This window comes from Tursiops truncatus, chromosome 21, assembly GCF_011762595.2.
Source record: "Tursiops truncatus isolate mTurTru1 chromosome 21, mTurTru1.mat.Y, whole genome shotgun sequence".
NCBI lineage: Eukaryota > Metazoa > Chordata > Mammalia > Artiodactyla > Delphinidae > Tursiops > Tursiops truncatus.
In genome coordinates, this window is record NC_047054.1 from 21,619,272 (window position 1) to 21,635,263 (window position 15,992).

The 15,992-nt window shown below is 42.0% G+C and overlaps 1 protein-coding gene across 6 annotated transcripts in view; it reads right to left on the minus strand.

Annotated features, from left to right (window-relative positions):
- Positions 1-1,148: 1,148 nt before the first annotated feature.
- The window catches only part of MFHAS1 (multifunctional ROCO family signaling regulator 1), a 109,926-nt gene continuing 95,082 nt past the window's right edge, over positions 1,149-15,992 (minus strand). For 3 of the 6 annotated variants that reach the window (XM_019921352.3, XM_033848885.2, XM_019921346.3), the window contains 2 exons: positions 3,666-3,864; positions 1,149-1,565 (listed from right to left, as the gene is read on the minus strand). In XM_019921352.3, the coding sequence (XP_019776911.2) occupies positions 3,831-3,864 (34 nt within the window). In that variant the 3' untranslated portion in view covers positions 1,149-1,565; positions 3,666-3,830. Of the gene's footprint in view, positions 1,566-3,665; positions 3,865-5,210; positions 5,301-8,482; positions 8,593-15,992 lie in introns of all 6 variants that reach the window. The other 3 variants (XM_019921347.3, XM_019921349.3, XM_019921348.3) reach the window with 3 other exon arrangements.

Sequence of the window (15,992 nt, forward strand, 5' to 3'; positions counted from 1 at the left end):
TGCTATATACACAGTAGGTCCTTATTAGTTACCTGTTTTATATATAGTAGTGTGTACATGTCAATCCCAATCTCCTAATCTCTCATTCCCCGCTCCCCTCGTTTCGCCTTGGGTAACCATAAGTTTGATTCTGAGATCTGTGAGTCTGATTCTGTTCTGTAAATAAATTCATTTGTATCATTCTTTATTAGATTGCACATATAAGTGATATCATATGATATTTGTCTTTCTCTGTCTCACTTCAATTAGTATGATAATCTCTAGGTCCATCTATGTTGCTGCAAGTGGCATTATTTCGATCTTTTTTACGGCTGAGTAATATTCCATCGTCTATAGATACCACATCTTCTTTATCCATGACTCTGTCGATGGACATTTAGGTTGCTTCCATGTCTTGGCTATTGTAAATAGTGCTGCTGTGAACATTGGGATGCTTTGCTACTCTGGAAAATTCTGATCAGCACGTGGTTTCAGCTTTTCCACTGGCAGAGGGAGACATGGATTCAGAGCACACAGTGGCCCCACCTACCTTCTCAGGAGTTTCACAGTGAGGCCCCTCCTAGTGGAGGGGGCCCTTTCTTCTGTGTCCCCAATGCCCCAGCGCCTCAGGGCAGGGCTCGTCTGCACCAGGTCCTTCCCCAGAGGCTGTTACCTCTGCAAGAAGCAGCCACATGCTTTTCCTTTCCTTATCCTTATCTCAACAGTCCTTTAGAAACAACAACAAACAAACAAACAAAAAGCTGGGGGTGGGTGGGGCGGGAACCAGTACCCAAGGGTCAGCCCCTTCAGCCAGCAAATACAGACCCCACCCCTCCCCCGGGGCAAAGAAAGGCCAGGAGAAGGGAACTTGCAAACCAATCATAATTTTATAAGCTTTGATAGGAACATAGATCGCTGAAAAAAGGTTCTGGTTTAAGAGACGGTCGATATTCAAGACCTGAATCTCCAGCCTGAAGGTGGAGGCAGAGTATGAAACAGATTCAGTCGTTTCCTTCCTGGGAGCTCAGTCCACAACCAGAGCTGCCGCCATCTACCTCCTGTGGCTCAAAAGTGCCTTCAGAACTAAAAATGGAATGTAGTGAGTTCCTAACTGATAAAACCGAAACAAACAAAAACAGACAGAAATAACTCAACTCTGGAAATACAACTGCTTAACCATTTCTTTGTGTTTTTATTAAACTTCTTTGTTTTTTTTTTTAAATTTCTGCCTGGTTATGACAATTAAATAGGAAACCACAATTACAATTCACACACCTCATCAGGAATGACACCAAACCCTTTCCATTTTATTCATTCAAGAGAGTCCAGTGCACAAGTGTGAAATACAAGCACTGTCGTTTTTTCTTGCAAGAGGGAAAAACATTTGTTCTGGCAGCGCTTTTACAATTCCAGGAAGTGGTTTTGATACCACAAGATGCAGGAATAGAAACCATAACAAACTTGGAGGGCTTTTGTTTGCGAGGCAGGGACGTCTTGGTTGGAAAAGATTCCCCTTGTGCTTACGAATTGCCTGTCAGCCTCCCCGGCTGAGTCTTCCCAGGTGTTGAAAGAGAAAATGGAACTTCCTGCATAAACGAAGAAAATTCCTATAGAGCAGAATGTTTTCTGTATCTCCGACCCTCCCCCAACCGTGAAGCAAGTTCTCAAGCTTTTCTGGAGCTGCTTTTGGTCACATGACCCTCTATCATGATGACCTTTTTGCTAAAATATATGTGACACCAAACTTTCTTCTTATACTGCTTCTCTAGGGTTCAGATGACAGCACAAAACATCACTTGTCCAAAAATAGCAGATATTAAGAATGTGGGCATCTATGTTCATGACAAGAGCACATACTTTGCAGGGTATGTCACCCAAAGGAGCTTTTTTATTTTCATTTAATATGGTCCCCTGGGGAGTTAGCCTGAAGTCATTTACAAGTCTGTTCCTGGTCAAAGTCGGTTAATTTGACAGTTCAGGAACTGTTTGTGCCGATTGAAAAAACATTTATGCCCAACAATTCAATGGTCCATAAAGCAATTAAATGTTACCATTCAGTTTACACTTACACACACACACACACACACACACACACACGCACAGGAGAACTGTGACAAAAGGATTAAGAAGGTGAATCTCGTGACTGTTCCAAAAGAAAATGCAAATTTGAGGTGTCATATTCAAGTATTAAAATGCAGAACTAGTCTGATCCCATTTGATTTTATGATTATAAGAAGTCATACTTGTTTCACTGAGGTTCTGGAGTTAATAAAGTTACCTCCTGGGGCACAAAATAATCTACAAAAATTATTCACCATTTTTCACAATGCAGCCACTTGCTTGTTTCTTCTTTCAAAAATATGTGGGGACGTCGTATACTGTGGCATTCCAAGAGTCACTACTTTATAGAAGAAGTAAAAGAATAATACCAGCTGACTCATTTTTCTTGCCTTACAGGGGTGAGAAACAGTTTTACACATTTTCAATCAACACGCAGAGGAGGCAGATGTAAACAGAGTCAGGCACACTCTTCTAAGAATGTTGTTACTATTGCAGCAGATGCTGTTTGGCCCCGGTGAGGAGAAGAGAGAGCAGTTTGGTTGGTTGGCTTTTTAAGTTTTACCTCGCAGAGATTTTAAAACCAGGGTTTTACTAGTTCTTGGCAGTAGACCATCCAATCAGAGGCTCTGTATTTATAAAATAACCAATGTGGGCTTATGCTCTCCAGTTAGGCAACTCGCTATCTTTCGGTCTTACACCAGATGTGGAGGGCTTTCAGAGTGCTCTACTAAATTTCACAGACTCTTTTCTGGGGGCAGAAAAGAAAGGACTTATTAGCAGAGCTCTTTACATGCTTCAGAACTGACTCCTGGTTATCTGAAGCTATTGCAAAACTCTGCTTTTCCTTGGATTTGTGGATCCCTTAATCCCTGTCCCCCGAAGAATCTTAATCGCCAGGCCTCCGTCAGACTATCACCCAGTAACAACTCACAGTCATCACAAAGCCCGGAGCAAGGAAGACTCTGCCCAACACTAGTGATATGTGGGGGCAAAGAAAAGGAAAAATCCTCCTACCCTGCCCAACAGGTTACAGGCAGGGACCTTTATTTAAAAGGACGGACACCGCCTGACCTGAAATGCATGTTCAAAGTTCTTGCTGATTATCGTCAGACTCTATGAACCAACCCTTAATCCATGGGCAGAGAGATACGTATCTTTTTTTTAATCTGCAGAGAATTAAAGAATAAACAAAAGGTCCTATACTAAAATAAGAAATCAGCCCCATCTTGGCACAGTTCTCATCAGAATATTGCACCCAGTGTGAACTAACTCTAGAAGCTTCAAACTGTATAAATTTAAATGTATTTGCATATTATAAAAATAAAGATAAACATATACATATTTTACACTAGTTACGGAACAGCAATGAATGGTCAGTCGATCTCTCTTTCACATTTAACAGAACTGAAATCTGAGTGCTCTAAATACTGCCGCCTGTACTGGAATTATGGCTTACATGTGCACGGAAAATAAAATCCCTGAGAAGCCATTCGACTTTTTTTTTTTTTCTTCAAGTAGCGCTCTCCTTGGAGGATCACAGTTCTGAGGTTCAGGTTGTAAAACATTTGCTCCACAGTCTCTCTCATCCTCCCCCCCCCGCCCCGCCCCGCCCCGCCTCTCCCCACCTTGTCTAGAGGCTAGGTGTGCTTCCTCCCTGAAAGCACCCTGAACACACATGCACTCAAATTCACAGAACACGCCAGGGAGTGTGGAGGGTTTGCCGGGGACAAAAGATGGTCCAGGTGCGTTCTGATGCTCTTTTCTCCATGGAAATTCCACAGCCATAAAAGTCACTGGTTTCTGTGCTTTTCACCAACGCTCTTCCTATGTGGGTAGATGAGAAGAAAGCACAGAAATGAACAAAGGAAATAGGAAACGATATTCTCAATGATAAGAACTGCAAGTCATACTGGTTTTTTTTTGCACCACTGATTTTCATGTCTACTTCTAGAGCTCCGTATAAAATTGTAAATGCAGGCAACCAATGTTCCTACAAAGGAAAGAGGCTTTTTACTAGAAACCTAGTCAAACATTTCTGTCTATGGCATTAAGATCAGACATAAAGAGAAAACTAGACGAATTAGCTATAACTACCTGTTCCATTGTAATTTCACAGCTTAACTAGATTTCTGATTAAGAATCCTGAACTCTAAACACAGCACTGCTTCCTTTCAGGAAACACACATAGACACACTAAATAACCCTCTACCAGTAGGAATATACATCAGTACTAAGAAGTGAGAATGAGTGTCTATCTGGACTAAAGAGCATGATTTTACTTATAGACTGCCAAACTAAAAGCTGGAGTTGGATGAAAATAAAATGAAGAAACTGCTGTATCATCAACTAATTAAACCAAGTGGCATTCAATCCAGACAAAAGGGTTAGACGAAAACATGTCAAATGCTCCCATCCCTTATTTTAGCTTTCCTATAATGACACATGACGTGATATTTTTTAAAGTGTTTTGACAACATTTAATAAAACATACAAAGACATAAAGGGGTTATTACCTGCTTCTCCCACCCTCCACCCCACATCTGTCTTCATGCTGCCTGATTTTTTGGAAACTGATAATTCAGTATCTACCTAAGACATCTCTCTAGCCCACATAAGAACTGGCTGAGCATAATATTAATAACATCACCAAAAATACGCACCTTCCATTTACTAAGTACTTACTATACACTAGGAATCACCTCGTTCACCATGTTGCATTATTTGATTAATCCTAACTCATCGCACTCTATCAGGTAAGCTCTGCATTCACCAAGAAAGAAGCTGAGGTTCCAATAGGTTAAATAACTTCCCCGAGAGCACACACCAGTGGGCAGCAGGGCCAGGCCTTTAAAGAGGGTTATTTGACTCCGAAGTATGCTTGACAGCTAAAAGCAAGGCTGGAATATTTGGGGCCCTAGGGGGTAGTTTCACATTTCTATGGCACTGAGGCATATGGACTTTTGGAAGGCCTATTAATAGAGTAAACTTCCCAGTAGAGAAGGTTTTGAAAACTGCCTCAGACTCAAGTCATCATAAATCTAAGTGTAAAGAGGATGGCAGTGTGAACACTGAACCCAACTAAGCAGTTAACTCTGGTGACGTGTGAGTTCCAGCTTCATGGGGGGGGGGGGGGGGAGGTGCTGCGTTACGCTTTTCTCACTGAATCTAACCTTGAGAAATGCAGGCAGCTGTGTCTGGCTGTCTGCTCCCCTGAGCCGCTAGTAAGACTGAGAAACACAAGGATACGTAATCAAGGGCACCTAGAGGGAATATTCCAGTGTTCAAGGGAGAAAAAGGAAAACTGGTTTGAGCGTTTTTCCACGTGGATATCATTTTTCTTGTGTGGGCGCTTAGGGGAAGAGAAGAGCCACGGAATCACCAACCCTCCCCACCTCTCCCTGCTCTTCCATCTCAAAGTCACCCTCATCTGTCAAGATCCACCTCAAATGCTACTTCCTGGAGCTTCTCTTGATTGTCCGGCAGAGTTCTTTCTTCTCTGTGTCCACAGGACTTTGTCGATACACCTGTCGCTGCAGGTATCACATTTTAATTGGAATTAGACATTCGCAAGTTTCTCTGGTTGTGTCTTTGGTTCCCATTCTCCCCAAGGAGGCTATTAGATTCTTGCGGATCTCTATTATTTCTCTACCCTCAACAGTTGGCATAATGCCTCGTAGAGGGCAAATACTCAACAAAGATCTGCTGAATGAATAAGGAATAAGATGTGATGAAAAAGTCACAGGCAAAAACAGCCAAGCTACTCTGAGATCATTTCGGTAAGGGGGTGGATGAGAAGTATTAAGGAGATGTGAAGGAAAGAGGGTCTGAGTACAGTTAGAAGGACTGGGGGTGGCTTCTCAGAGGAGGTGACACATGTCCTGAGTCTTAGGGAATATGGGCCTTCATCAGGTAGGAGAGAAGGGGTGGCAGCTAGCTGTGGCCCGAGAGCCGGCCAGAGGTCAGGTGTGGCTGACCCTCCACAGGAAGGGAGTGTCACAAGTCAGAAGGGTGGCTGGGGTCTGCTGGGGAAGCCTTGTGTGTCATGTCCGGGATTTTGAACTTGCACCATAATCACCAGGAAGCCAGTCAAGGCTTTTCAATAGAAAACTGATGGGGTCTGATGTTGAAAAATCAATTGGTTTCAAGGACAAGAAGACTAGCGAGGAGGCGGCCAGGTGAGACTCAATGACAGGGATCTTGGCAGAGACAGGAGGACCTACAGGAAAGCACGGGCCGAAGAGAAAAGTTCCATGGCCAGATTCGCTCATTCAAGACACACGATGAGGTGGGGTAGCAGGTCGCAGTGGAAGGCTGACTGCGCGTGGGGAGAGGGAGCGGGAAGGGTTGAGTGGGCAGACGCGCGGAGACGGGAGGAGGCACGGGCAGTGAAGAGCTCCGGGGCAGGGGACGAGATGTGCGCTGTGGGGCCACGGCACGTCCAAGGGAGCAGCCGGGCGGGACGATGGAAACAGGCCCGCAGCTGAAGGGAGGGGTCAGCTGGGGGGCTCGCCCCAGAATCCCCTCAGGTTTCGGAGCCTGCTCTTCCTGGGACACAGCAAACGCATTCAGCTTCTTTAGAAGCTCAGGCTGACGGTGAAGCCACACCCTGTTGTATTGACGTTAAGCGGGTCTTTTCTGTCCTCTGATGCTTTGACCTCTGCGGCCTTGCCCACCATGGAGAGACTGCCCCTCCCAGGGTCAGCCCGTTAGTGCCCACACGTAGTGAACCACTCAGACGCGAGCGTGCTTCTCATGCAAACCAGCGAGTCCGGAGTCCACACGCCTGACCACCCCGTTGACCAGGCTCTCACACTCCAGGCCACTCTCCACCTGCCCTGATCACACCAGGGCCAGGCTCCAGAGCCCGCAGAAACTACCCAAACTGGCCCATCCTACATGTGTTCCCCTGCCTTGCCCGTACCTTGCCGCAGAGACCACAGCACAGGCCCCTCCCCTCCGCCTCCTGGCCCACAGGTGCTTCCCCACGCAGCCCCGCCCCGCCCCCCCCAGGGCACGGCGTGCCCCTCCCCGAAGGAACTGTAATAAACTGTCTTTTCTCCGGCAGTCGGCAGTCGTTTCCTGATCTCTTGGCCTCATGTATCTCCAATCTTCCATTCCCACCGTATAAGGAGTTTGTCCAGGCACATGGGCACTGGCATCTACAATATGAAAGGAACGATCCCACTCATCTCTTTATCCCAGGAAGATGGGTTTAGGACACTGACGTTTACTAAGTAGCTGCAGGTGGCCTCATAAACAGATCTGCATGTACTTCACCTTGACCCCTTCGTGGTGGTGATGGGGAAGGTGAGCCAGCCTGCTCTCCTGCCTACTCAGCACACACATCTACCTGCCTTGCGCCGGTACCTCAATTAATAAGCAAAACAGTCCTAGGTAAGTCAGTGAGTGGATTTTACTCTAGCATTTATATTTGGATTTTGAAATTTTGCTTTCTATTATTACCTTTATATGTTATGCATGGTGTACATACTAATATTTCTGATAGAAATAACAGCAGCTGGATTTATTGAGCGCTACTTAATCTGTGTAAGGAATAATGCTAAATGCTTCCCCTGAAACTGTCTAAATGCACAGAACGTGCTCAGGAGATAGTGCTGCTGTGATCTGCACCTGTCACAGCGCTAACACACAGCCGGATTCAAACTCAGGGCATAACTGCAGAGCCTGTCAAACTGCCTTGAGAAAGTAAATACCAACACTGCTTTTAAAAAGCTGTTTGCTGGGACTTCCCTGGTGGCGCAGTGGTTAAGAATCCACCTGCCAATGCAGGGGACACGGGTTCGAGCCCTGGTCCGGGAAGATCCCACGTGCTGCGGAGCAACTAAGCCCTTGCACCACAACTACTGAGCCTGTGTTCTAGAGCCCATGAGCCACAACTACTGAGCCCGTTTGCTGCAACTACTGAAGCCCGTGCACCTAGAGCCTGTGCTCTGCAACAAGAGAAGCCACCGCAATGAGAAGCCAGTGCACCGCTCGCCACAACCAGAGAGAAGCCCTCACACAGCAACAAAGACCCAACGCAGCCAATAAATAAATAAATAGTCAATTAGCTACAAAGTGGGAAACTCAGGATTTTAAAAAAATGGTTTGCTGTGTTAATCAGCTTGAGCTTTTCCTGATGTTATATTCTTGCGTTACATTAGAATGAGTTTTTTAAAATGACTTTTTTCCAAAAAGGATCTAAGGTGACTGATATATGCATTATAGTAAATTAGGCAAAAGAATTGAGCAGTTTTCTTATTTTTAATTCTCCAATATGTCTTGATTCTGGATAAGTAAAAGATTTGTAATCTTAAAATGTCCTGCTGTATGGAATCTCTTCGTCCCAAGCCCATCCTCCCCCTTTTTTTCCCTAAACTCCCCAAGTCCTTAGGAGGCCCTTACCTATTTAAGAAACCCTCTCTGCTTCCCAGAGACTTACCCTTAAAAATTGGTGCTCCTAAAGTCACAGATTGGGTACAGTAAAAATGATGGCATAAGGGAAAGAAGACTATCTTTTCCACTTAATTGTCCAAGAAAGTGTGGAGATACCTAAGCAGAGAGGGAACAAATTCCAGTATCAATGTGGCTGATGGGAGACTGAATAATCAAAGAAACACTATTCCTCCCAGTCGTGAAAGCAACAAGGCAAGGAGCCCTCTTACTCCTTACAAAGAACAAAACAAATCAATGCAAATCATCGTGATACACCCCACAGGCAACCTCCACATTTAAGCCTCCTTTCCTTCTGAAATTCCATCCCATCCCCACCCTTCATGTTTTACACTTCTGAGATCAGTGAAAAATTCTCCATTGGGATTAAGCCAAATTCATCCATTCCTTTAAAAAAAGGTTTTTTTAATCGAGTCCTTACGAATCTGAGTGCAGTTAAACATACTTTGCCTATTTATTTGGTGAGGTAAAGGCCACAGAATCTTCATCCTACTTTTTACAAAAGGCTTAGTTGGTCTTAAATATCCTTATGTCATAACAATGTAACTGCCAAAATTCCTATGCAAAGTAATCACTATGGGTTTGAGAATACTTGCAAACAGTAAGTAGCTGGAATCTTACTTGAATTGGAACGCTATAGTATATACGCAGTAATCCAAGTTTGAAATGCAGTGTGAGCCTTGTCCTTTATTATCGGTAATACTTTCTGGAAAGGAGAAAGCTTTGCCCAGCAATTTTCAAACCAGCCCATTTTTTCTAATTCTGTAACACATGACCTGCCAAAATCAGAATTTGCTTCCTTCTTCAGTTCCACCACTCCACAGACAGATAGGGTAGCACCACAAAAGAAATGGCAACGGCCAGAAGATAAAAATGATACTTTTCTGTTTCCTGCATGTTCAAGGACCAGTCCGTTAAGAAGCCACATGGGAGTGTAAGTTGCATTCCAGTATGTCTTTTAAAAAAATGTTTATATTGGACTGTAGGTGATTTACAGTGTTGGGTTAGTTTCAGGTGTACAGCAAAGTGAAACTGTTATACATATGCATATACTCACCCTGTTTTAGATTCTTTCCCCATACAGACCAATAGAGAGTACTGAATAGAGTTCCCTGTGCTATACAGTAGGTCCTTGTTGGTTATCTATTTTAAATATAGTAGTGTGTATATGTCGACCCCAATCTCCCGATTTATCCCTCCCACCCACCTTTCCCCGTTGGTAACCATAAGTTTGGTTTCTATGTCGGTGAGTCTGTTTCTGTTTCGTAAATAAGTTCATTTGTATCATTTTTTAAAGATTCCACATATAAGCGATATCATGTATTTGTCTTTGTCTGACTTCACTTAATATGATAAACTCCAGGTCCCTCCATGTTGCTGCAAAGGGCATTATTTCATTCTTTTTAATGGCTGAGTAATATTCCATTGTATATATGTAGCACATCTTCTTTATTCATTCATCTGTTGATGGACATTTAGTTTGCTTCCATGGCTTGGCTATAGTATACAGCACTGCAACATTGTGGTGCACGTATCCTTTTGAACCATGGTTTTCTCCAGATATATGCCCAGGAGTGGGATTGCTGGGTCATATGGTAGCTCTTTTTAGTTTTTTAAGGAACCTTCGTACTGTTGTCCATAGTGGCTGTACCAATTTACATTCCTACCAACAGTGCAGGAGGGTTCCCTTTTCTCCACACCTTCTCCAGCATTTATTGTTCGTAGACTTTTTAATGATGGCCATATTCTGACTGGTGTGAGGTGATATCTCATTGTAGTTTTGATGTGCATTTCTCTAATAATTAGTGATGTTGAGCATCTTTTCATGTGCCTCTTGGTCATCTGTATGTCTTCTTTGAAGAAATGTCGGTTTAGGTTTTCTGCCCATTTTTTGATTGGGTTGTTGTTTCTTTTGATATTGAGCCACATGAGTTATTTGTAAATTTTGGAAATTAATCACTTGTTGGTCATATCGTTTGCAAATATTTTCTCCCATTCTGTGGGGTTTCTTTTCGTTTTGTTTATGGTTTCCTTTGCTGTGATAAAGCATTTAAGTTTAATTAGGTTCCATTTGTTTATTTTTATTTTCATTACTCTAGGAGGTGGATCCAAAAAGATATTGCTACGATTTATGTCAAAGAGTGTTCTGCCTATGTTTTCCTCTAAGAGTTTTATAGTATCCAGCCTTACATTTAGGTCTTTAATCCATTTTGGGTTTATTTTTGTGTATGGTGTTCGAGAATGTTTTAATTTCATTCTTTTACATGTAGCTGTCCAGTTTTCCCAGCACCACTTATTGAAGAGGCTGTCTTTTCTGCATTGTGTAGTCTTGTCTCTTCTGTCATAGATTAATTGACCATAGGTGTGTGGTTTTATTTCTGGGCTTTCTATCCTGTTCCATTGATCTGTATTTCTGTTTCAGCACCAGCACCATACTGTTTTGATTACTGTAGCTTTGTAGTATAATCTGAAGTCAGGGAACTGATTCCTCCAGCTCTGTTTTTCTTTCTCAGGATTGCTTTGGCTATTTGGGGCCTTTTGTGTTTCCATACAGTTTGTAAAATTTTTTGTTCTAATTCCGTGAAAAATGCCATTGGTAATTTGATAGGGATTGCATTGAGTCTGTAGATTGCTTTGGGTAGTATAGTCATTTTGATAATATTGATTCTTCCAATCCAATAACATGGTATATCTCTCCATCTGTTTGTGTCTTCTTTGATTTCTTTCATCAGTGTCTTATAGTTTTCTGAGTACAGGTCTTTTGCCTCCTTAGGTAGGTTTATTCCTAGGTATTTTATTCTTTTTGATGGGACGATAAATGAGATTTTTCCCTTAATTTCTCTTTCTGATCTTTTGTTGTTAGTGTATAGGAATGCAAGAGATTTCTGTGTATTTCATGCAACTTTACCAAATTCATTGATGAGCTCTAGTAGTTTTCTAGTAGCATCTTTAGGATTTTCTATGTAGTATCATGATGTATCGATCATGGTATATGATCCTTTTAATGCATTGTGGGATTCGGTTTGCTAGTGTTTTGTTGAGGATTTTTGTGTCTGTGTTCATCAGTGATATTGGCTTGTAATTTTCTCTTTTTTTGTGGTATCTTTATCTCGTTTTGGTATCAGGGTGATAGCGGCCTCATAGAATGAGTTTGGGAGTGTTCCTTCCTCTGCAAATTTTTGGAAGAGTTTTGGAAGGATAAGTGTTAACTCTTCTCTAAATGTTTGATAGAATTCACCTGTGAGGCCATCAGGTCCTGGACTGTTTGTTGGGAGTTTTTCAATCACAGTTTCAATTTCAGTACTTGTGATTGGTCTGTTCATATTTTCTTTTTCTTCCTGGTTCAGTCTTGGGAGATTGTATCTTTCTAAGAATTTGTCCATTTCTTCCAGGTTGTCCATTTTATTGGCATGTAGTTGCTTGTAGTAGTCTCTTATGATCCTTTGTATTTCTGTGGTGTCAGCTGTAACATCTCCTTTTTCATTTCTAATTTTATTGATTTGAGTTCCTCTGCCTTTTTTTTATCAATTTTGTTTAGGTTTATCTATTTTATCTTTTCAAAGAACGAGCTTTTAGTTTCACTGGTTTTTATTTATTTTTTCCACTGGTTTTTTTTCAATTGTGTTCTTCCTCTCTATTTCATTTATTTCTGCTCTGATTTTTATGATCTCTTTCCTTCTGCTAACTTTGGGTTTTGTTTGTTCTTTCTTTGGCTGCCTTAGGTGTAAGGTTAGGTTGTTTGAGATTTTTCTTGTTTTCTGAGATTGTAAGATTGTAAGATTCTGAGATTGAGTAAGATTGTATTGCAATAAACTTCCCTCTTAGAACTGCTTTTGCTGTGCCCCATAGGTTTTGGATTGTCATGCTTTTGTTGTCATTTGTCTCTAGGTATTTTTTTGATTTTGTCTTTGATTTCTTCAGTGATCCATTGGTTGTTTAGTATCATATTGTTTAGCCTCCACGTATTTGTGCTTTTTACAGTTTTTTCCTTGTAGTTGATTTCTAACCTCATTGTGTTTGGAAAAGATGCTTGATATGATTTCAGTTTTCTTAAATTTACAGAGGCTTGATTTGTGGCCCAGCATATGATCAATCCTCAAGAATGTTCCATGTGCACTGGAAAAGAATGTGTATTCTGCTGCATTTGGATGGATATAAATATCAATAAGTCTATCTGGTCTAATGTGTCATTTAAGGCCTGTGTTTCCTTACTGATTTTCTGTCTGGATGATCTGTCCATTGATGAAAGTGGTGTGTTAAAATCTGCCACTATTATCGTGTTACTGTTGATTTCTCCTTTTATGGCTGTTAGTATTTGCCTTATATATTGAGGTGCTCCTATGCCGTGTGCGTTTATATTTACAATTGTTATATCTTCTTTTTGGATTGATCCCTTCATCATTATGTGGTGTCCTTCCTTGTCTCTTGGAACAGTTTTTATTTTAAAGTCTATTTTGTTTGATATGAGCATTGCTACTCCAGCTTTCTTTTGATTTCTATTTGCCTTTTTCATTCCCCTCACTTTCAGTCTGTATGTGTCCCTAGATCTGAAGTGGGTCACTTGTAGACAGCATATATACAAGTCTTGTTTTTGTATCCATTCAGCCAGTCCATGTCTTTTGGTTGGAGCATTTAGTCTGTTTACGTTTAAGGCAATTATTGATATGTAGGTTCTTATTGCCATTTTATTAATTATTTTGGGTTTGTTTTTGTAGGTCTTTTTTCTTTCCTCTTTTGTTCTCTTCTCTTGTGATTTGATGACTAACTTTACTGTTGTGTTTGGATTCCTTATTCTTTTTTGTGTGTGCATCTATTGTAGATTTTTGGTTTGTGGTTACTATGAGGTTTTAATACAGCAATCTATATAAAAACAGGATTAAGTTGCTGGCCTTTTAATTTCAAATGCATTTCTGATATCCTGCATTTGTATTCTCTTTTCACGACTGCTGGCTTTCATATCATTTTGTGTGTGGATGACTTGCTACCTTTACTGTAATGTTTGCCTTTACCAGTGAGATTTTCCATTTGTAATTTTCTTGTTTCTAGTTGTGGCCTTTTCTTTTCCACTTAGAGAAGTTCCTTTAGCATTTGTTGCAAAGCTGGTCTGGTGGTGCTGAAATCTCTTAGCTTTTGCTTGTCTGTAAAGCTTCTGATTTCTACGTCAAATCTGAATGAGAGCCTTGCTGGATAGAGTATTCCTGGTTGTAGGTTCTTCCCTTTCATCACTTTAAATATATCATGCCATTCCCTTCTGGCCTGCAGTTTCTGCTGAGAAATCAGCTGATTACCTATGGGAATTCCCTTATATGTTTTGTTGCTTTTCCCTTGTTGCTTTTAATTTTTTCTCTTTGTCTTTAATTTTTGTCAGTTTGGTTACTATGTGCCTTTGTGTGTTCCTCCTTGGGTTTATGCTGCCTGGGACTCTCTGTGCTTCCTGGACTTGGGTGACTGTTTCCTTTCCCATGTTAGGGAAGTTTTCAGCTACTATCTCCTTAGATATTTTCTCAGGTCCTTTCTCTCTCTCTTCTCCTTCTGGGACCCCTATAATGTGAGTGTTGGTGTGTTTAATGGTGTCCCAGAGTTCTCTTAGATTGCCCTTATTTCTTTTCACTCTTTTTTCTTTATTCTTGTCCACAGCAGTGATTTCCACCATTCTGTCTTCCAGCTCACTTATCCGTTCTTCTGCCTCATTTGTTCTATTGATTCTTTCTAGTGTATTTTTCATTTCAGTTATTGTATTGTTCATCTATGTTTGTTTGTTATTTAGATCTTCTAGCTCTTTGTTAAACATTTCTTGTATCTTCTCGATGTATGCTTCCGTTCTTTTTCCAAGATCTTGGATCATCTTTACCATCATTACTCTGAATTCTTTTTCAGTTAGGTTGCTTATCTCCAATTCACTTAGTTGTTCTTTTGAGGTTTTATCTTGTTCCTTCGTCTGGGACATATTCCTCTGCTGGCTCATTTTGTCTAACTTTCTGTCATTGTGGTTTCCATTCCATAGGCTGCAGAGTTGTAGTTCTTCTTGGCTTCTGCTGTCTGCCCCCTGGTGGATGAGACTGATCTAAGGGGCTTGTGCAGGCTTCCTGGTGGGAGGGACTAGTTTCTGCCCACTTGTGGGTGGAGCTGGGTCTTGTCCCTCTGGTGGGCAGGGCCCTGTCAAGGGGTGTGTTTAGTGGGCAGCTGTGGGCTCAGGAAGACTTGAGGCAGCCTGTCTGCTGATGGGTGGGGCTGTGTTCCCACCCTGATGCTTGTCTGACCTGAGGCCTCCCAGCACTGGAGCCTACAGGCTGGTGGCTGGGGCCAGGTCTTGGTGAGAAAATGGCAGCCTCCAGGAGGACTTGCACCAATGAGTACTCCCCAGAACTACCGCCACCAGTGTCTTTGTCCCCACAGTGAGCCAAAGTCGTCCCCCCTCCCCCCACCAGTAGGAGACCCTCCAATACCAGCAGATAGGTTTGGCCCAGGCTCTTGTGAGGTCACTGCTTTTTCCCCTGGGTCCTAGTGCACATGAGGCCTTGTGTGCACTCTCCAGGACTGGAGTTTCTGTTTCCCCCAGTCCTGTGGAATTCCTGTGATCAAATCCCACTGGCCTTCAAAGCCAGATGCTCTGGGGGCTCCTCCTCCTGAAACCAGACCCCCAGGCTGGGGAGCCTGATGTGGGGTTCAGAACTCTCACTCCTGTGGGAGAACCTCTATGATACAGTTATGTTCCAGTTGGTGGTTTGCCCACCTGGCAGGTATGGGATTTGATTTTATCGTGATTGCACAGCTCCTACTGTGCTGTTGTGGTTTCTTCTGTCTTTGGATGTAGGATCTTTTTTGGTAGGTTCCATCATTTTTTTATTGATAGTTGTTCAGTAGTTAGTTGTGATTTTGTTGTTTTCATGAGAGGCGGTGAGCTCACGTCCTTCTACTCCGCCATCTTGTCCCCACCCACTGTATGTATCTCCAGTATTTCTTAAGGTAAAACATTTTCATAGCTAACCTTCTGAATCATGTCTTTTAAATGAAAATCAGTAGACAAATTGAGTCAAGTGGCAGTTTTTCAGAATATATATTTTAACTGGTAAAGGAGGAAAATCTCTTTGGAAATGAGAAAGAAATAGTCCATAAGTTATCTACAAATGAAAGGCAAATAGCAAGCTGCAATTTGCCCAAAGAAGTTCACACTTCCCTTCTGAGCTGAAATTTTAAAGTGTCTCAACCTGTAAAGCAACAGGATGAGACAGGAATTCACAAATAATTTTTTAATGAAAAAAAAAATCCTTCTATTGTACTTGCTTTGCTTTTCCCACTGAAAGTATATTTTTGCCCTTTATGATCCCTAAAGTCCAAGGCTCAGTATCCCTGTCTATATTAAAGGTCACTTAGGCTGCTGCTCAGAAGTTCTGAAGGATAAATACGTGACAGATGGATGTGTTAATTAACTACATGGTGGGAATCCTTTCACAGTGCATACGGATATCAAATTACCACAGTGTACACTTTAAATATCT